Genomic DNA, 20,528 nt, shown 5'->3' with positions numbered 1-20,528 from the left:
CAGACAGAAGCCCATGCAGTGAGCTGTAAAGAACATGTGACTACCATAGCACATTGCCAGTGCTCTCTGTAAAGGCAAAAAATATGCAAAGCTGGACTATGGGGAAATAAGTGTGCCACCATTTTGAAAGGAATGAAAACACAAACAGCAGTGAATTTACTTCTTCTATCTGCTCTCTCTCTCTCACTTGCTCACTGTTGCAGTTTAAAGATGGGCGGCATAGGACAGCTTAATTCAATTTAGAACAGGCTGTCTGTAGGCCACCATAACTAGCCTATAACCCATACCCAGTTAGTTTAGTGAATCATAAAATTAAAGATGTCAGAGAAGTTCAACAGATTGAAAAGGTTTCTGAAGGTGACATCTGCAGTGTAGAATGGAAAATTACCTACATCAGATAGAGACTGTACTGAAGAAAACATCATAGTCAAATTTCTCTCAGTCAATACACTCTGTCAACTCTGTCTGGCTTTCCATAGCCCTGGGATGAACCCCTTTGAGATTGAGCACTGTTGCAACTGAAAGACAGCACTGATCAATTGGTTATGGTCATTATATTTCGAAGATGCTCATACTCAATTGTTTGGGTTATCTTAAGATCAAGTTGAATGAACCCCACATTTCCCTCCCAAACACAGAATACAATTCAAAAACGGCTCCCTTTAAAGAATAATCATAGCAACAAAAATATTTATATTCTCTGTCAACCTAACAAAGCCTTACTATTGGACTAATTAGGCCATTCATGATTAACTTATCAAACCTAAAATATATTATTCCCAGCAATACAGTGTAATTTACTCAGAATCACTAGTAAAATTCTAGCCTGACCACGCCTACCTAGATATCTATTCACGAAGTGAGTGAGTGTGGTTTTAACCAAACTAATAAAATTATACTGTTTAAGTAAAATGTTAAGATTACCAACCCAAGTGTAAGTGTACAAACTGTGCCCTTGTACGCGTGCGCAGGCGGCATCGTCTGACGTATGAACCTCCCGGAAGTGCTGTGAAATTCTGGCCTAGCATTGGTTACTACTGCTGCTTCAACAAAGGCACGCCTGCACTTTTTGCGATCCTGCTTGGACTATGTCCCCGTCGGTCAAACCTCATGTAGCAAAAGGGGCGGGAAGTTTGGTTGAGGCTGTGGGTTTTCGGTAGCGGCTGCAGTCTGGACATTGTTATCGCCTTTTTAGTATAGAGTCATTGACATTGTGGGCGTCGGAGTATCACAGAATCGCTTTAGTTTGATGCGCTAACGGTAATGTAGCATCTTGGTTAGCTTGCTAGCACTAGTACAGCTAGCAAGATCAGCATTACTGGCTAATTTGTTAGCTAGCTGAAAAGCTACCCTGGCTACCCAGCTTGATTTCTCTTTCTGTTAAGTTACTAACATTTGTGTGCCTTACAAAACCCACTGCACTGTACGATTGCTCTACAAAACAGTGTAGGCTAGTATTCACGATAATTTTCTATGAATGTAACTTTAAGCGGCTTGTCAGCTTACTTTAACATTAAGACTGGTTGAAAATCTCTTAATGAGCTTGTTCAGTTGGAGTGCAGTTAGCTTTTCCCCACAGCTAAGGATGCTAGCCTAGCTAGTTAACTGGCCTACTAGCCAAGTTGTGCATGGACTGTTCATTCCATTTAGAAGTAGCTTCTAGCTAGTCAGCTTGCTCACTGGACGCTAGCCTTTGCACATCTACTAGCGTCTGATATTCACATCGGCTTTATTTTTGACTAGAGTGTTGACGCAACTAAATTGAATAAGAACCTTACCATGAATGTTCTAAATTAATTTGAAGACTCATAGGCTTGACACTAGTTATCCTGCTACCCAAACATCTAAGCCTATCCACTTATTTAACGATGAATATAGAGCCATTTGTTTTATCATTGGCAAAAGAGATATGTTAAGCTGGGACATTTCAAGCAAGTAAAAGGTAGCTGCTAGCAAGTAAGATATTCTAACTTCTACTTTTCAATAGGCTACGCTGTGTAGGCATGAGCTACAGATGTAAATCTTTCACGAAATTTGTGGCACATGTAACATATCTAGCAACGATGTAGCTCGCTACGGTAGTTCAAAACTCAGTCGGGAACGTTGCAGTCGTAACGTTATCTAAAAAATCTTAACTCCAAAAAGAAACAAAATAGATGAATGATCAAGAAATTATGTCCCAAGAGAAGATGGAACTTGACCTCGAAATACCATCGTCCCTTGTCCAAAGCGACGGGCATTTGAGGCGATCCAACAGTGCTCCTATGATAAACGGCCTAAGGTTTGATATCTTATATTTGATATTTTCTGGAACGTTTAATGAGTTGGTTGTAAATGCTTTACAATTTATCTATTGTAAAATCAGTTTGTGTAATATAAAAATATCATGCTTTTTTGTTTGTGGACACTTTCTGGTAATATTTGCTTTCTCGGAAAACCTATCTGTTATCTTTGTGTAAAGTGTGAAGCCTAAATATATATAGCCTGAGAAACTAATGTGTCATGTATGTTGTTCTGCCTTGTTTTTCAGTGACAGCTCACAGGTGTTTCAGAGAGAGAACCTGCGAAGTAGGAGAAATAGCACCACTGTTGTCAACCGCCCTAATGTGGTACTGGATTATAATGATGCTATCATTCCTTCAAAGTTTCTTTTTTTATAAGTTTGCTCGGTTGGTAATCTCTCAACCTGCTTTTGCCTTACAGATTCCCTCCTCGCCTATCCGGGTTCCTAGCACCAGACTCTATCAGATTAAACAGGTACACAAGAACTTCTGCCTTAGCATTACCAGTGAGAAAAACATAGACCTTCATAGTGGACTACCATTGGATATGTCAGTTATGCATCGTACCAACACAGTGTACATAGTGTATTTCTGTTTGATATCTGAGCTGGATAATCAGCTATTTATGCATGGCAGAAGATGACCTCCTTTCCTCATGGGGAGTGTGGGTTATTGAGAGCCATGCTAAAATCAGATTGTGGAGTGCTGAAAGCATGCCGTCTGTGAGAGTAGACTGCTTAGTAGTACCACGTTCCAACACCACATTTTGTGCTCACTGACACTAGAGATGTGGATATGTCTGTAAATACATCTACACTCTGGACAGCAGCTGGTTAAACATCTTCTAGGACAGTGTTTCTCAAACTTTTTCAGACCAAGGACCAGTTAACCAATAAAAAAACCCTCACAGACCACCTAGCTAAAAATAAGAAAGTAGATCTACTTCAGATAGATATATAGATACTTTATTGATCCCCAAGGGGAAATTCAGGAAGTCTCAGTAGCATACAGATATCACACAACATGCACTTACAGCAGAAATGGTAAATATAAGTATAAACATATAACCAAACTCCACTGTACAATAGAGACAGTAGGAGATAAGAAAAACTAACAAAACGAAATACTAAATATACTATATAAATTAAATGTAAAAAATCCAGTGTGCTTGAGGGTGATAAAGCATGAGACGCTTGTAGTGACAGGGCCTGTAGTTCTGTGTGCATGGTGAGGTGCTCAAGAGAATGAGTGTCATGGTGAGGGTGCAAAAGTAGTCCAACAGTAGTTCTGTGTGTATGGTAAGGTGCTCAAGAGAGTGAGTGTCATGGTGAAGGTGCAAAAAGTAGTCCAACAGTAGTCCTTTAGTTATGTGTGCATGGTAAGGTGCTCAAGGCAGACAGACTAAGCAGAGAAGTCTATCTCTCCTCTTCCCTTTAGTGACGCATTAAACAGTTCAATGGCCCTGGGCCCTTCAGCAGTATATTACACAATAGGCCTACTCACTGAACCACCTTGCTTATTGTCTTTGCACCTTGCTTATTGTGTCAGAGGATTCATATGATTTAAACTGGCGTAGCTTACATAGGCATGTTGCAAAACTGTTTGGATTTACATACAAGTTGCTCACGTCTGCTCACGGACCGCTTGCGGACCACCAGTGATCCCCTGACCACACTTTGAGAAACACTGTTCTAGGGGTTTCTGTTGAATGACTTTGCTTAGATGTTTTTAAAGGTAGCACCATTAACCAGATATAGCATGTAACTAAAACTTTACATGATTTGTAAAAATACTTGACCCACAGGAGGAAGGAGTTGACGTAATGAACAGAGAGACTGCACATGAACGGTAAGGAAAGAGGTGTTCGTCTTGTTATAGTGTCATTTGTGTTGCCAATGTAATTAACCAGTAATATCCTGTGTATTAACTGCATTGTGTATTAACCACAGGATAGTGTTTTATGCAAGTTTAAAAAAACAAAACCATATTAATACCATATTAACTGCCCCTGTGTATTAACCTCATAGCTGAAGAAATTCTGTAAAAGTAATGTATAAACCTCGGCCAATAGTTCGGAAATTACGGTACCCAACCATACCCAAGCTATTGGTAGTTCTGATTTACAAGTGTAGAAGTGTTTATTTTGTATTTGTTTGTTTGTGAAGTCTTTATTTACCCTCTCTATTTTGTTCTCTAAAGGGAAGTCCAGACAGCTATGCAGATGAGTCAGTCTTGGGAGGAGAGCCTGAGTCTGGTAAGCATGTCATGGTTGGATGCATGATTACCCCATTGTGAAGTCATTGTCAAGTCACCTATGCTACAGCATTGAGGCCTGGCCACATTGCTCTGCATAATAGAAAATGTCTATGTACAAAATTATACCAAATGCCTGCCATGGTACACTGGTCTGTCATATCTGCATGCTATGCTGGGGTAAAAAAAGCTCATGATCCCTTACCTTGCACAATGGTGGTGGGCTCCAAATAGCATGCTACAGAGTCATGGAGTTAACAGGGCCACCAGTCTCTCAAGAAAAGGCTGTGTTGGTAGTATAAAACTCCAACAATTATGACTGTGCTTCTGAACCTGTCCATGATCTGATGCATTGTGAACATCTGTGTCTGATAACTCCTCTCCCTTTACAGAGTGACAATGACTTGGAGAAGTCTTCTTCCTCATCGCCAAAGCGGATTGACTTTGTGCCAGTGTCGCCTGCTCCATCCCCTACTCGAGGGATGCTGAAGAAGGTTGGTTCAGTCTACACTGAGCATTTTAAAATGGAAAGAAAATGCTTACCCATTATGTATGTCTGTCAAATCTCCCACCATCTTCTCTTCTTCCCACAGCAATGTTTCTCCCCTTCCCTGCAAATCCTGGTGAGCAGCAACGGCTTGACCCCCAGCCCCATTCCAAGCCCAACAAGGCGCCTGCAGACTGTGTAAGTTAGACTGGAACACGTCTCTCACATTGTGGTATATTCTGGTTGAGAGAGGACTAGAGGCCTAGAGCTGGTCACTATAGAGTGTGATTGGAGATACCTGGTCAGGTCAGTTGTAATCTATAATGTGCATGTGCAGTCTCCACTTGGCCTTTAAAACGCATTCACTCTCCCTCCATCTCACTCGCTTTGTATTTGATTTGATGTTGTTACATACTGTACTACACACATAGCTAGCTATTTATCTACTAGATTAGCCTCCATAACTTGTTGCATAAGGATACATGAACTGGACTTACGATACTTCAGTTGAACATAAGGATACTTTGACTGAAAGGATCAAGCATGGTTATATAGCCAAGACTGAAAAGTTTTCCTTTCCAAACAGATTTGTGCGGCATGTTGACTTTCCACAAATGTCCCTGAAATCATTTCTGTAGTGTTAAATCCCATGCGGTTAAGAAGGACAGGTTTTCTTTGGATAAACGCATCTGCCAAATGAATAAATGTAAATGCAAACAATGTAATGTAAACAACAGCTGGTAATGTTAAGAGTTTGTGTGTTTGTAGCCGTAGAAGCCAAAGCCCCATCAACTGCATACGGCCCAGCATCCTCGGTCCACTCAAGCGTAAAGGTGAGTCTGCCTGGACTTCTATGTCTGCCATGTGTAGAAGATATTAGATGCTAGGCAGTATCAAGCTGTGAAAAGGTAACTGGTGGAATGTGTCAGTCGGTTTGTTTGTTTACATGTTTATGTTGAGGTGGCTCCTGCATGGATTTATGTCTGGGCTTTACTAATTGCTGACTGGCTGTCTTTCCAGGGGAGATGGAAACAGAGAGCCCACCCAAAAGGCTCTTTCAGGGGACCACTACCATGTTGTCCACAGAAGTGTCGCATTTGCCAGAACTTGGCTCTTGGTAAGTGTCTCCTACCACAGTGCTGACTGCACCCTCCAAGTCCTGTATGGAAGATTCCCAAAACCGCATCTTGCCCTTTTAAAGTGGAAGAGTACATTTTAGATTTGTGTTTCTTGGACACAACAATGACCTATATTGTTTAAACAAGTGTGCAATGGAGACAGTTCACCATATTGGGAAAATCCAGAGGCTGTGCAGTACATGCTGTTTGGAGCCACAGCATACATAGTAAACAAAAAATCTAAAGTAATATCTGCCCAGAACACACCATAATTGGTTCAATATCAGCCATTTTGTAGTTCCGTGTGCCAGCTTCACTCAGTACTGAGTGTTTTTACAAACAGTCATTGGTGCTATGGTGGATGCTTGCACAGTGTACTAGGGAGCTAGCCTAGCTCACCTGGTAGAGCATCACTCTATTGTCACCAGGGTCACGGGTTCGATTCCCAGGTGTGTTGACACCCTTAATGTGTAGTACTCATCCAGTGGCCATGTTGGCCATAGAGGGTATCTGCATGCATGCAATGGGTTTACCACTGCAAATAACTCTCCCTCTCTCCACACAATGAGATGAAGGGGTTAAAAGCATGCTATAAAAACATGGAGTTAACAGGGCCACCAGCCTCTCAAGAACAGGCTGTGTCGGTAGTATAAAACTCCCACATTTCTTATCGTTTCTATAAATGTTTTTTTTTTTTTTTTTTTTTCTGTGTAACTCTGACACATTTCTTAATACAATAATAATTATTATTCCTCATAAAGAAAACTAAGAAGACATCTGAGCTGCACTGGCATCTCTCCTCACTAATTATTATTCCTCAGGTTTAATAGAGAAGTTAATGTTCTCATTAAGTGTGTCACTATACATTTTGACACTGCATCTCCTCATGGGGATTTGGTCATATGGACAATTTGGCTATGGCAACACGTTTGCCATGATCCAGTGCATTGGTCTTGTATTTTAGAGATATCTTAGAAAATCATCAGCGTTATGATGTTTTTTGTTAAAATATAGTTCAGTAGCAATCTACTATAAAGTATAAAACTATAAAAATGTATTCATTTAGGCTAAATGATCAGTCAAAGGTCATAGATATACAAAGGAGCCTGGCTGCTGTTTCAAGATGATTCTTCCCCCTCACATAATGCCACACACCTCAGTTTGACAGGCTGTTAAAAAGAGTGTCCATGAGAGTGGATTAAAATGCTGTGCAATGTAGCCAACTATAAGCAAATTGTCCGAATTATCTCATTGGACTGTCTAGTCAGTTAGTAGGCTGACCAGGCAAATGTCACGGTTTCCATTCAGCTCATTTGCATATTCTATGTGCATTCATGAAAATTCGTCTCAAGTATATGCACATCTGTATGTGTTTCCATCCACTGTGTTATGCGAGTTTAAAATTGAAAACCCCCTAGGGAAGCGTTAGGGAAGCGTTCTAATCAGCTGTGGGATCAAAAGGCAAGGTCGTCAGGACCTTTTACGGAAACATTCTGGACAAATGTTTCCATCAACTTTAATCGTGTTATACTTATGCAAATCTAGAGTTAATCCACTCCCTCTAGCGAATTACCATTTCTATGCGCATAAGAAGATTTAATGCGAATTTCAAGTGTTTCCAGTCAGAATTTCTTATCTATCTATAAATTACAGCAACGTTTTTCTGTCTGTTATTAGCATATCTCTCAAACCGTTTGTCCGATTGTTTGGACAAGAAATGCAAAATATATCTGTAAAAGAAGCATACATTGGCTTTTGCCACTCTACTGTAGCCACTCCCCCTCTCACACAGCACAGTCCAGGACCAGAGACAGAGTGGGCTGAAGTTTTGGCAGCACTGAATCATTAACACGGGTAGAAAGTCATGTTTGGATGGTTATGATGTCTGACCTCAACAATAAGCAATGTCTCTGTATGCGGTTTGCTTGCATAAAATGATTCCGCAAATTTTGCAACACACCAACAAATACGGCTAGTAAATGGATACTTCGAATAGCCCAGGCTACTTTGGACTTTTGACTTTGAATAAACAAACAACAATTCCAAATGCAAGGTGAGCAATAATGGTCCTGAATTTAAGGATGTTTCAGAACAGAGACTGTTTTTGAGTGACATTGTTTGCAAATTTCATATGATGCATCACTCCACAAAATGGTTTGTCTTCTAGATCATTGGTTCCCAATGACCGGCTCGCAGGAGGTTTTATTTGGGTCGCCAGCATAGTCAGTTATTGTGATGTTATGTTTAATAGCCTTGTATTAGGATCTAGTTTGTTTACTACCACAGTTATGGTTTTGTCATAACTCAGTCTGTAAATTTTTTTATATTTGCACAAGCAATAACAGACACCAGCTCTTCAGCTTGGCAGATTGAAAACTAAAATGTGTCATTAAAATCGCAATCTAGATCAAGTTTTTCAATAGGCTAAACATATAGCCTTAAATCAAAGCTTTAGGCTTATGTCATTTTGATCCACTATAGACAAGTGGCCGACAGTGTGATGTAACTTATAGGCTACCAGAGATTGTCTTTGAGTCATATGTTGCAAATTTCAGATGATGCATCATTCCACAAAATGGTTTGTCTTCTCCATCGTCAAGTTATTCAATAAACATAAAGCCTTAACTCAAAACAGCCGTTAGGCTTATGCCATTTTGATCTGTAAAAAATATCACGTGCAGCCATGCTCACATACTCACTGCACACTTATTATAATGTATTTTAATATAATATTCAATATTCATTATTGAATGCTTAGCTGGAATGATGTTTTTCCCCTTTCATCCTATTTTTAAAGCAGGCCTACCTGCGTGCATGTAATTGGGCTACGGGTTTTCTACAGGAATAGCATGTTTGAATGGGCACTACACTAGTATAAGTTATAATTATAGTATATAAATAAGTTATATATTATAGTATATAAATGCTAGTATAAGTACTACTTAAAATGTGCATTAAAAACGGTTCTAAACGGTTATAGAAAAGCAAAAGGCCCTGCAAGGACACGGGTCACAAATGCTCCACAACAACTGAGATTTTAGGGGCTTATGCCCAACAACGCTTCTTACCTATTTTAAAATCACTGTAGCCTACAGCCTCCTCAAGTTTATTACACACTTTTAGCAGACGTCTGATTTGTCATTGAATGACACCAGTGTTTACAACTGCCGAAGATGCATCTGCCACATTTTGCATTTGCTCAAATGCACTCTAGTTCATTCAGTTGATTGTTTTCCCCTGCCTTATTGATATTTTAACACTCAACGTCAGTCCTATACTTTATCATTTTTGAAGGGACAGGCCTACAGTGCATATTGATTAGAGAGACTGTTGAGTGTGTGGAAGTTTAGTGCTGTCGTCTCTCTCCGGCAGCAGCCTGTCCTCCGACCTGCTGGACGGCAGCCTCAGCAGCGTGGGCTCCTCCTCCGGCTCCCCGGCCAAGATGGACGGTGTGTCCCCCTCCCCCAGCGGCTCGCCTTTCACGCCCCTGCAGGACCGCTCCCCCAAGTGAACCGGCAACATCGACAGACAGCAGAGGTGGGGGTGCTGCTGGACAGCAGGAGAGGTTTGATGGACCCCCCCCCGTTTCTCCTGAACATCGCATCCTCATCACCCTGTCTCTGAGCACCAGTACTTTCGGGGTTTGATCATTCATCCCTCCCACCCCTTAGATCCTCATGATGGTGGAGATGGAGGTCTGGTCTGTGGTGGGAAACCTGTTGGGTTTTTCTGTATGTGAAAAGAACAAAGGCAAAGCCGACCAGGAGAAGGGCTTGTGTTGGGACACTGCAGCTACGCCTGCGTGTGTGAGATGGCACATGGACGCTACCCTCGCACCAGCTGCTATAAAATATGGATGTAAAAATCGGTGCGAAGGCTTATCCCCGAGTGTTGCGGGTCATCCGCCCCTGCATCCTTTCCTTACAGTGATTCCTACACGTGGAGAAGAGGGTTCGGATACATGATCTTTCTGCTAAATTGAGTCCTCTTGGTGTGTACAATTATTATTATTATTATTATTATTATTTTTCTTGGAAAAAGAGTGATTGTAAGAACCCCTGTGGCGATTAAAAATCCAGGTCTGTCTTTGGACATGCACAAATCGCCTACATTGTGTTGCTTAAAAGAAAAACAAAAAAGATTTAACTTATTTTATTTTTTTTGTTGCTACTTTTGTGTTTTGGTTTGGTTTTGTAAGTAATGTGTAAATATGATGAATATCAATTATTCTAATTAGTTTATTATTATCCACTCTGACTGAGGCAGAGCCCAGAGCTTGGCTCGCTTAGTGAAGAGACAATTGTTCTCTGGTGGAGCTGTTTAGCACCTCAATGCGATTGTGCTTCCAGGGGAGCACAGATGGGCGAGTGTTGGTTTTCTCCACCTAAAGCTTTGAGCATGGAAGAAGGGCTCCTCTCTTGATATTGAGATGTGGGTGGGGAGCAAGAAAACAGCTTTGTGTGTGTGTGTGTGAGGGAGGGAGGGAGATGGGGGAGATCCATGTTCTCACTCTGCTTGCCTGGCCTTCCTCTCGACAACTGTATTTCCCAGCATAGTGATACGGATGTAGTCACACACCACCAGTTGCATTGCGCAAATCTCCATAAAGAATGCCGTTAAACGTGTGTGTGTGTGTGTGTGTGTGTAAGAAGGGGGTACCACTAATTTCAGGATGACAACAATACAGCGGGCTTAGGTGTCACCAACGGTAGTGTGACTTTCACCACTCCAGCACAGCCAGAGTTTCCAGCTCAACAAGCAGTCAGGAAGAACAAATTGGGTGAAAACCATATTAGGTCCTCCCTCCTATCCTCTCTCTCTCCTGGAAGACTTGTTTGCTGTGTACAAACTATGTGGTGCGGACGGTGCAGTTTCAAACACACTTACCTGATTGCTTAAAAGAAGAATAGGTGTGTGCTGTTAACCCAAATGGCCATTCCTGAACTATTTCAAATGGCAGGCCACTCTATACAACATGAGACAAGAGTTGATATGCTACTGCTGTCATGACGAGCACAGCTTTAATATTTGATGCCGGTGCAGTTAAGAGCCGTTAACACATTCAGGGCCATCAGGTTCTAATGAACAAGGTGTTGAGGCTGACCTAAGTGTTCAATTAGTCCCCCCGTGCTGACAGAGCTGGATGTCTGCTTCTGTAGGGGTCAATGGGGTCATCTACTGATTCATGAAAAACTGTGCCATTCAACAGGCCTGTATATAAGTATGTATGTGTGTGTGTATATATATATATATATATATATATATATATATATATATATATATATATATATATATATATATATATGAGAGAGAGAGAGAGATTATATGAGTTGTACAGCTGTAATTGTGAAAGTTGTATGATTATTCATTTGGGTTGTAGTTATTTTAGTTCTTACCTAGTTTTTTAAAGATGCTTTTATAAATCAGTCTTATTGGACTTCTTTTGTTTTTCTTTTCAAACATGTTGAAGCATGGTATGACGTATCATAGTCTTTATGTGCAAGGAAGTGATTGTAAAACCCTATTTTATTGAAGTGAATTAAATTGAGTGCATTTTTTTTTCTTCTTCTGTAATATGCTAAGCAAACAAGAGCATTGGCGTTTCAGTTTAATGGTAAACAAAAAGGAGAAGAAAGGGACTACAGGTCATCAGCCTTGTTGTCGTGATAGTTGACTGCTATTCTTGTCATTTCCAGTATTTTTTTTCCTGTTTTTTTTTTTTTGTCCTGTGGAGTTATTATTTAATTGTCAAACATTGAAACTGTCCTCATGCCTCGAGCGTAACACACTGTGACTTAAAATGTGTGTGTCTCAGCGTGTGTATGTGTGTTTCTGGTGTCAAGTTGCAGAGTGGAAGAGGAGTTGTGATTGGATTTCACACTCTCTGTCCTCTCATGTCCCCAAAGGACAAACGCTCACCCAGGGCCTCCAGCATGGTAGCGATGCTCACATGGCAAAATAAATTATTTGTCAACCACTTCCAGCTTTTGAATTGTACTCATTTTCACATTAGATGCAATGTAGAGTATCCCCTTTTTGTATGTTTGTGACATACTGGATACCCTTTTAGCACTAGGGATAACCAATTCATCTAAAATCTACTAAAAGTCATTCTTCTGCCCTTGAAAACCGTGTTAGTGCAGTACCAGGTGTTGCTGACAGGCACCGTCAATGTCAGAATTGAATTCTTAATTGTAGGTCAGTGTAGCATCAAAATAAGTCTGAAGTCATTATTTTAAGGTAAAATAACTACACAGGGTTGCTTAAAGTTGAAGTATCTAGTTGCATGAAGAAGTCAACTGAAGCACCCCATTGAGGACAGTGACTCAAATTCAAATTCACACAGTTCTGAATGGCCTGACATTTCCTCCAGACAGCAGCACTGGACTGCACTTGATAGATTTCCTTTTTTTCATGGTTATCCATGTGTTTGACTACCGGAAACATATGAAGAGGGCATTTTGGCTCTGGTTTTTCCTGTAATTTAGTAAGTCATTATGACACTTTTTCCCCCCCGGTAAGCTCAAGCCCAAGTTTCTTTAGAAGATTATGTTGTAGAGGATCATTGGAAATAATTGCAGATGATCTGCAGACTATCCTTACACTCAGGTCAGATAGGCCTACTGCTCTGGGCATATCATGGAGAGAATCTTCATATTTCTCTCACTGCCACTTTTGGAACACTTCTTCCCAGGCGTCTGGCTACTTCCCGACCCCTTTTTTTATCAGACTTGTGAAGGGCAACTACTTAGAAGAGCTTTCAATAACTTACTCAGGTTTTAATCCAGACAGCTGATTTCGATAAACAAGCATACAACAACCCATTTATAAAATTGACACACAAACATTTAATGGGGAGAACATTTAAGCCACGGTATACTAGGATATTGCTAGATCAGTTGACTGTTTTATGAAAATGTTTCATCCATTCATCCAAGACTTTCAAGCATTGCCCTAACTACCTAAAAACATTTGGTGAACGCAACATTCCAATTTATGCATATTGACACATCCTTTAGAAAGCTTTACTTTATTTGTATAGAAGAACTATTTAGTCGAGTTTTCTTAGATACAGATGTAGCAAGTAACAAGTGATTGAGTAAAGAGTGCAGAGCATGACCTGTGTAAATAAGGCCAAATACAAGCTTCTGGCCTGGTGAGTGACTACTAGTGCATTTAACCTGGCACAGTTGTCCAAGATAATGCAAGGCCTATTAAACTACACAAAACACACAAGAATATGGAGTAAAACAAACATGTTTAATTTAATGTATCCCATCCCATCGCCCACCCCCTCATGATTTCACACAAAGCACCCGCGCCCAACCCCTTGGCCGGGCCTGTGCTCCAGGCTCAGTCAGTGCTTGTGTCTGGACAACACACTCCCACACGAAGAAGTTCCCTCCCACGGCCTCAGCGTTTGTGGTTTGTACAGTATGAGTTTGTGTTTGTCGTTTATGTTTTTGTAAGCAGTTAAAATGGCGGAGGGGAGTCCCTCATTGCCCCCTGCACGTTTTCCCCATTCTGTTCTTCTTTACCCCTCTCTTGATTGAGGGTCACGTTTTTGCATTGCTTCATGTCCGCAGGATGACCATTGTAAGAAGACCTGCAAAAAAATGCATATTCTTTACATACTTTAAAAGCTATACAGTTACTCAAGCAACACAAACACCCTGAAGGGTCACCATCTCAGATCTCCCTCAGATGCCATGAGAGTGGTTACTGGGTGGATTGTGTTCTGTTTATTAGGGTTGAATTGATATATCGGCCCAACAACGGAATCAGCCTTTTGGACTAGTATCGGCTATCGACATGACATTTTGCCGATGGCAGTGGCTGATGTTTACATGTTATGTTGATCAGTTCTACAAATCATTCTGATAATGAAAAAGAGTAATACATTTATTCAAGAGCTGAGCAAAATAACACTGTATGAGAAATAACCTGCAATCTACCTACAGTCTGTTTCACATCTATCTATTCTAACACTCTGCATTTATAGAACGCTTCAGGGCACCCAAAGCACTTCACATCAAAGGGGGAACCTCACTAACCACCACCAATGTGGAGCTCTCAACTGGGTGATGCACGGCAGCCATTATGCACCAGAACACTCAGCACACACCAGCTTGAGGTGGAGAGTGAGGGAACGAATGAATGAGCCAATTACACTGGGGGATGATTAGAGGATTTAGCCAGGATACCAGGGAACCCCCTGCTCTGCGATAAGTGCCATGACTATTGGGATTTGACTACCATATCATGCTAATATTGCACTGTGAACTCATCTTCTGTATAGCAACACATAAGCTGAGGTCAGTGTCAGCCAAAGCTTTGAACCGGTTCATGGAACGAAAACGAAAACCAGAAACAATTGATAGACTGCTAGGAACAAAAACGAAACCAGAAACTTTTTTGGATGTTCTGAAACAAAAGTGTGTATTTGAAATGAATGGTAACCGGTTAATATCGGTCTTTTATTATTACAATGATTCAAATATTTTCTGCTTGATAACTGGTCCAGAGTTTGCACATGTCTGGATGGTGGATTTGCTGGCTGGCAAGCATTGAACAGAGTCTATAGAGTTAACCTCTAAAAGAGACCTCTGTCTCAATGTGACTACCCTGGTAAAACAAAGGATAAATATATATATATATATTTTTTAAACTTAAAGTAAAATGTGTCTCCCTATTTGCAACCAGGAGGTAAATATTGTACTGTGCACCTTATAAATGTTTGTCTTAGACATCAACTTAATTAATGTTTGAGTCGGTCGTGTAAACTAGAACTAATGCTGAAAATCACTAGCTATCTCCATGCTCTATTAAGCTATTGTAGGCTGTTTAGTAGCCTAAACATTTTTGTTGTTGTTTGACAATAAACAACCTTGCATAAACAACCAATGTCTTCATTCGTGTATACAGGAAAAAAACCTAAATGTATAAAAGTGTATGTGTTTAAACAAGGACAAATTGGACACTCCAATGTATACAGGCTAGACATTTTTATGCCATCTGAACATGGACATGTCACATAGCCCTACATGGACCGTTATAAAAAAAAAAAAAAAAAAAAATATTTGGTTCTAACCGGTTCGGGGAACAGTAATTTTAAGGTGGAACGCAAAACCAGAAATGTTAAAATACTGATTCTGCTCGGAACAAATTGAATGAAAAAAAACAAAAACAAATCTGGTTTGAAGCCCTGGAGTCAGCAGTGTAAATCATCTTGAGTATTATTTGTCAGTAAAAACTGAACAGCCTTCAGTTCAGTATTAGTTTGAGGAATATGTACTTTGTGTGGTATTTAAAAATAACCTTGAGGCCAACATAGTACGTGTAGTAGTGAACGTGAAGTGGACGTGACAGGGTCAATTCATAGACTTCTGTTGCATATATGTATTCTCCATTACATACCTAGAACATAAGCAGCTACAAGTTTCTTGTTAACACTTAAGTGGAGGTAGACAGGCACTGTGGATTCCTGCTCGCCCAGTGTGGGCAGCATGAGGGCAGCCATACACACCAGCCCCAGCAGCACTGTCAGGAGGCTCGGCCCACCCGACACGGCACGGCTCTCTGTCCAAAGCACACACACACAGACACGTCACTCAGGCTGACCACCTGTAATCATTTAAACAAACAACTAACTGATGATAGCATGCATTTCAGGATGGCATTTCATCATCAAGAGCCAATTGGGTAATTCAGACATGAGTCTCAGGTAAGTTATCCATGCTCTTTTTGACAGGACTTCAGAGATCCTTTCCAAATGTTGCTCCACTCCATTCTGACATATTGAGCCATTAGTTTAGTGTGTTTACAAAGAGTTGATATCCATTTAAAGTAAATTGTTCATTACAACTTTATTTTATAGGCAAAAACCAGACCAAAAGTGCTTAGCCTGTGTGATTTGCAAGCAGTCAGCTACTAAATGCTATAGTTACTTATATGTTTTGGACCAATCCACAATAATCAAAATATTCAATAGGTTTAAATTCAATTAAAACTCTTAACATAACTGTGTCATTCTGAGCTATGAAAAGATAAAATTGCTCACCAGTTCACCGGAGCATTCTGTAAATTATAATGAAGGGACCAGAACACTATCTTTTTAATGCCTTCTGATTGTCACAGTTGATTTTTTATATTTATATTTTTTCAGCATGACATTAATATGGTAAGTAATCTAAAGTAAAACACTACAACACAAATTTAGGGTTGTTTGTGTCTCTGTCTCTTGTCTGTAATGATAAGAAAAATGTTTTGCTCACAATGTGAGCAGCCATTTTAATATGAACTGCTTTACTGTGATATCTGGTGCCATCTAGTGTTGGCAGAGTAGTACTACAACATTAACAGCAATTTACCCCCCTCCCTTCAACTGTACCAGTCTCTCGAGCTGCTCTGTAGTTAGCTGCCGTGCCTCTAAGTCTCCAAAACCCAGCCACTGGGTCACCTGTCTGGAGTGCAGTCTGCTCAAAGAACACGCTGTCGGCCAGTTGCTCCTTCATGCGGCGCTCCTCCTCCTGCGGCTGGGGGTTTGGGGGCTCCTGTGTCGAGGAGGGCAGCAGCGTGGCCATCACCTCCTTTTTGCCCAGAGCCTTCCTCTGGCTCTGCTCCGACACCTGCAGCCGGAACTTGTCGATCACCCCATAGTGGCAGGCACGCACGTCTCTGTGTCGGATCACGCTGAATAGAGACGTGGTGTGGTTAGCCACGCAGCATGTAGTGAAGACTCTTACATTAGAAAACAACACTTACATGTCTTACATGTCAACGCAGCATTGTGGTTTGACGGCCCCTGTGGCATCCACCACCGCATATTTGTTTGGCGCTGTGCACAGTACTGGCAAAACAACATACCATGGTTAACCAAAACTGTGCTAGTCTGTATTTACCATAGAATGTCTACAACAGTGAACAGTGAGTCATTTCCCCTCTTTCAACATATGTTGGGAAACTTGGTTAAAGTGACTAGACTGGTATGTCACTTTCAGGCTTCTAGATTCAACTCACCTTTGAATTTAAGGGCAAATTCGTAAGGGTTGTAGAGGGTGAGCACCTGCTTGTGGGAGGCTTGCTCATCAGCATAGAAGAACAACTCTGTGGGAAACACAAACACGGGAAGGCTTCCTTCCACGAGGTCAGGCTGCCGGCTCTGCTGCTGCATTGACTCGGAGCTGAGCTCTCCTTCCTCCCGGTGTCCTGCCCGTTCTGGGAATCCCCACCTGGGCGGTTGTCTGTTTCTAAGCTCTGAAGGTGCAGAAACCTCCCCTTCAGATACAGCTAGCTTTACCCGTTCAGCTCCTTAAAACCATGTCTTGCACCCTGAGAGATAAAACAAGGACCATAACTCAGAATATCAAACACTCTCAATGATAAAAGGGCAAAACATTGTGATTTATGATATTAAAGGTTTTAAATGTGTTGATGTTTTAAAAGGTTGCAGTTGCACCAATAGTGATCACAGTCGACAGTGCTGAGAATAGGAAAACAAGCTGCACCCAGTAAACAGGTGCGCAGCACGACAGTTACAAGACAGACACTTCCTGCCCCACTTCGGAACATTGGCAGCATAACTGTAAAACGACTATCATAATAGAACTGTTCAGAAAGAGTAGTTAATATATGGTAGATGACAAAATTAAACGGAATACAGCCAATCGATGACGTCGTTGACTTTATGACTTTTAATAACAGTTAGTCTTCTCAGGAAAATAACTTTTGAAGGCTCCACGTGGCTAATCACGTGAGCTTGTTTACTGAAGCAAGCAAATACATCTGGCTTATTGTTAATCGAAACAAGCAATGGACTGACACTGTATCTTCGAATGGGACATTTCGTTACCCTGCTAATTAAATATTTCATAAATTCTAGCGTTTCCTACTTGAACAACTTTTTTCCCCCCGAATATTCAACATACATCCCCAATAATGGTAAATCTATATCCATAACCCCAAAGATCCGCTTTAAACCTCTCTGATAACCCCTTTGACCCGAATTGACTGCCTGAATACACCATCATCATTGTAGATTGGGTGGTTTCCTTTTGTTTACTCGGTAGAACTGCCCGTCTCGTGAGAATCCCTTAACCATTACACATCAAACTAGGATGTATTCATATGATATACAAACTGTTTTCAACTATTTACAGCAGTTCCATTTCAAGACACGAATAGTTTGAGTTGAGGCAACATATTACAGCTAGAAGCTATTAACAATCTTGAGCTGGCAAAATTGCTATGAACAGCTGTTAACTATCGAACGTTAGATGCTGCTAACATTAGCCTCGCAAACAGACGTTTCAGTAAGAGTAACATTAACGGCTAGTCATCGCAAACTTATTTAAGGTCTTCATCGTCATTTACAAACGCCATTACAGTAATTATAAGATACAAATGTGTGTTTTCTTGACAGCACTACTAGCAGGTGTACATACATGAAATCCCTGGTGGAAAACATAATATCTACCTGACTAGCTAACGTTAGCTAGAGCTATATGAAATTCACAACCGTTCAGAGAAATAACTGTTACAGGAATATATCTCGGGAATTTGCCCATGAATGTGGCACCAACGTTTGCTTTAAGGCGATACTGTACATGATTATTTCAACTAATGTGGTGGAACTGTCATAACCAAAACAACTAGCAAATCTGGCTAATATAGCTAGCTATCGTTAGCTAATATTAGGTGTGCAGCAAGAGTAGAAATAAACATAGCCGATAGTGCTAGCTGACATGCTAACGAATGGACAAGCTTTTAAAACGTCTGTTAACTATTGTATGTTCAAAATGTAATGACATTAACAGGTCATATAATGATCTGGATAATAACGAGCACGCCTTATAAACAGTGTTTACCTTAATCTTGTCTGTACCTCTTGTGAAAGTCAGATATTGTGCAAATCCCACCCTGTTTTTCTGTTTTCTTTGTCAGTATGCTGCAGATTGCTTAGTGAATGCTGGGATAGTGGAGGGCTCAGGAATTCCGCCAGAGCAGTTCAATGACGTAACCAACGTTCATACATTGATGTACACACTGTACTCTTACTATCTTAAACATTTTCAAATCAGAGATTTTAGAAATGCAGCTTGTAGCTTTGTGGAAAATGTGCTCGAAGTACACATATTTCAACCCGTTTCCTTATTACACGTTGCAGAAGGGGCTCATTTTATAGCTACTTGGCTAATTTGTCAGAATTTGGTATAAACAGCCATTGACTCCATGTGACAGATCTGCTAGCTCTTAACTTCACTGTTATGTTATCTAAATTCTCCCCACTAACACCACTGTATTTTGTATGTAGCCAGTAAAATGGTGAGATGCACACATAAAGCCTGTTGTCAACATGACAACGCACATAATACACGTGTAGCCCACATAAGTTTCCTGTAAGATCTGTAATGAAAATAAAAAAGCACAAAGTGCATGTAAGTTTTGTTTTCTAGACAACAAAGCGGTAAGTCGTAAGGTAATCATTTGCAGGAAGCGAGCCTCAATAAGTTTGTAGTTTTCACTCGATGTGCTCCATATTCATCTTGAAGGCCATTGTCACTCCATGAGGTCCTCTGAGTAGGCTTGCTTTCTACTGCACACAGGTTGCTCATTGGGGGAGGGGTTATACGTTTAGTGACTAATATTATAATTACAACAATTAAGTATCTTTTTAACACCCTTCATGTTAACGTTCTTACCAGAAGTGAGATATTCTCACATGTACACCGCGTGGTAATCCTGGGGTCCTGCTAAAACATGGTTTTCGTTCTCAAATAACGACATTTGTGTGGGAATCAAACACGGTCTGGCCACGCCGTCTCCCACTGTTAACGAATATTCTGTGGGTGATGGGAATGTATTCCGTTGCATAGATAATTCAAGGACCAGGGACGCTTGAATAGAAATCGAAAAGCCTGATATGGAGCCTTCATGATCCCGCAATGGTTTGCCGTTTCGAGAACGTGCAGGCACGCATTCAGGCAGTTGAATTAACATGGCGCTTCAATGTGCTGCTTTCGCTGAAGAGATAAACAAGAGAGACGGGGAAGGTTGAAGGGAGGCTCAATTATTATAAAAATCGTACTGTGAACCAAGCACTCCCCACCCCCACCAAGACAGACGGGAACATGGGAGGAGGGGTGTCCTTTATAATCACACATTGGATCCACAGATACATCCAAATGATGCTCTAAAGTTCGACATACAACATTCATATACATGCAGAGAGGTCAACAGTGTGTATTTCAAACATTCTCTGACATTTATGAGCACATTTACTTATGTCCAGAACACACACACAAACAGACCTTCCTCTCCGTGGATCTCCAATTCGCCAAGAACGGAGAAATGAACACTAGGCGGATGAGAAGCACTTCTCGACCTCAT

The 20,528-nt window shown here is 40.8% G+C and overlaps 2 protein-coding genes and 2 non-coding genes across 7 annotated transcripts; 3 read left to right on the top strand and 1 right to left on the bottom strand.

The window, feature by feature from the left end:
- Positions 1–1,042: 1,042 nt before the first annotated feature.
- Positions 1,043–12,117, top strand: pabir2 (PABIR family member 2). Of its 2 annotated transcripts, none has more exons than XM_048232249.1 (10): positions 1,043–2,281; positions 2,531–2,609; positions 2,704–2,757; positions 4,087–4,130; positions 4,482–4,536; positions 4,928–5,029; positions 5,129–5,220; positions 5,791–5,855; positions 6,043–6,139; positions 9,516–12,117. In XM_048232249.1, the coding sequence occupies exons 1-10, from the start codon at positions 2,157–2,159 to the stop codon at positions 9,649–9,651; spliced, it is 849 nt and encodes a 282-aa protein (XP_048088206.1). In that variant the 5' UTR covers positions 1,043–2,156; the 3' UTR covers positions 9,652–12,117. The 2 variants fall into 2 exon arrangements, with proteins under 2 accessions (XP_048088206.1, XP_048088205.1); XM_048232248.1 differs by having other exon boundaries at positions 1,046–2,281; positions 9,513–12,117.
- On the top strand, positions 4,699–4,850 carry LOC125287004. The gene has a single exon (XR_007192283.1). It is a non-coding gene; the product is annotated as a small nucleolar RNA U109 (small nucleolar RNA).
- LOC125287003 lies at positions 6,655–6,806 on the top strand. The gene has a single exon (XR_007192282.1). It is a non-coding gene; the product is annotated as a small nucleolar RNA U109 (small nucleolar RNA).
- A 1,037-nt stretch (positions 12,118–13,154) lies between the features above and the next one.
- mospd1 (motile sperm domain containing 1) lies at positions 13,155–20,495 on the bottom strand. 3 transcript variants are annotated; one of them, XM_048232246.1, is made up of 6 exons: positions 20,450–20,495; positions 17,160–17,471; positions 16,914–16,989; positions 16,531–16,832; positions 15,558–15,719; positions 13,155–13,746 (listed from the first exon to the last, which is right to left on the bottom strand). In XM_048232246.1, the coding sequence occupies exons 2-6, from the start codon at positions 17,311–17,313 to the stop codon at positions 13,715–13,717; spliced, it is 726 nt and encodes a 241-aa protein (XP_048088203.1). In that variant the 5' UTR covers positions 17,314–17,471; positions 20,450–20,495; the 3' UTR covers positions 13,155–13,714. The 3 variants fall into 3 exon arrangements, with proteins under 3 accessions (XP_048088203.1, XP_048088202.1, XP_048088204.1); XM_048232245.1 differs by lacking the exon at positions 20,450–20,495 and adding an exon at positions 19,007–19,162; XM_048232247.1 differs by lacking the exon at positions 20,450–20,495 and adding an exon at positions 19,007–19,162 and having other exon boundaries at positions 16,600–16,832.
- Between the last annotated feature and the right edge of the window lie 33 nt (positions 20,496–20,528).

Source organism: Alosa alosa, chromosome 21 (assembly GCF_017589495.1).
Source record: "Alosa alosa isolate M-15738 ecotype Scorff River chromosome 21, AALO_Geno_1.1, whole genome shotgun sequence".
Taxonomy (NCBI): Eukaryota; Metazoa; Chordata; class Actinopteri; order Clupeiformes; family Clupeidae; genus Alosa; species Alosa alosa.
This window is presented reverse-complemented; position numbering and strand designations above follow the sequence as displayed.

Excerpts from the sequence above, each read along its gene's own strand:
- pabir2 (XM_048232248.1), top strand. The coding sequence starts at position 2,157 with ATGAATGATCAAGAAATTATGTCCCAAGAGAAGATGGAACTTGACCTC. Across the intron at positions 2,610-2,703 it reads TTGTCAACCGCCCTAATGTG|ATTCCCTCCTCGCCTATCCG; the intron begins GTACTGGATTAT and ends TTTGCCTTACAG. Across the intron at positions 6,140-9,512 it reads TTGCCAGAACTTGGCTCTTG|CAGCCTGTCCTCCGACCTGC; the intron begins GTAAGTGTCTCC and ends TCTCTCCGGCAG.
- mospd1 (XM_048232246.1), bottom strand. The coding sequence starts at position 17,313 with ATGCAGCAGCAGAGCCGGCAGCCTGACCTCGTGGAAGGAAGCCTTCCC. Across the intron at positions 16,833-16,913 it reads CCACAATGCTGCGTTGACAT|CGTGATCCGACACAGAGACG; the intron begins GTAAGACATGTA and ends GTCTCTATTCAG. Across the intron at positions 13,747-15,557 it reads TGTAGCTGCTTATGTTCTAG|GTCTTCTTACAATGGTCATC; the intron begins GTATGTAATGGA and ends ATTTTTTTGCAG.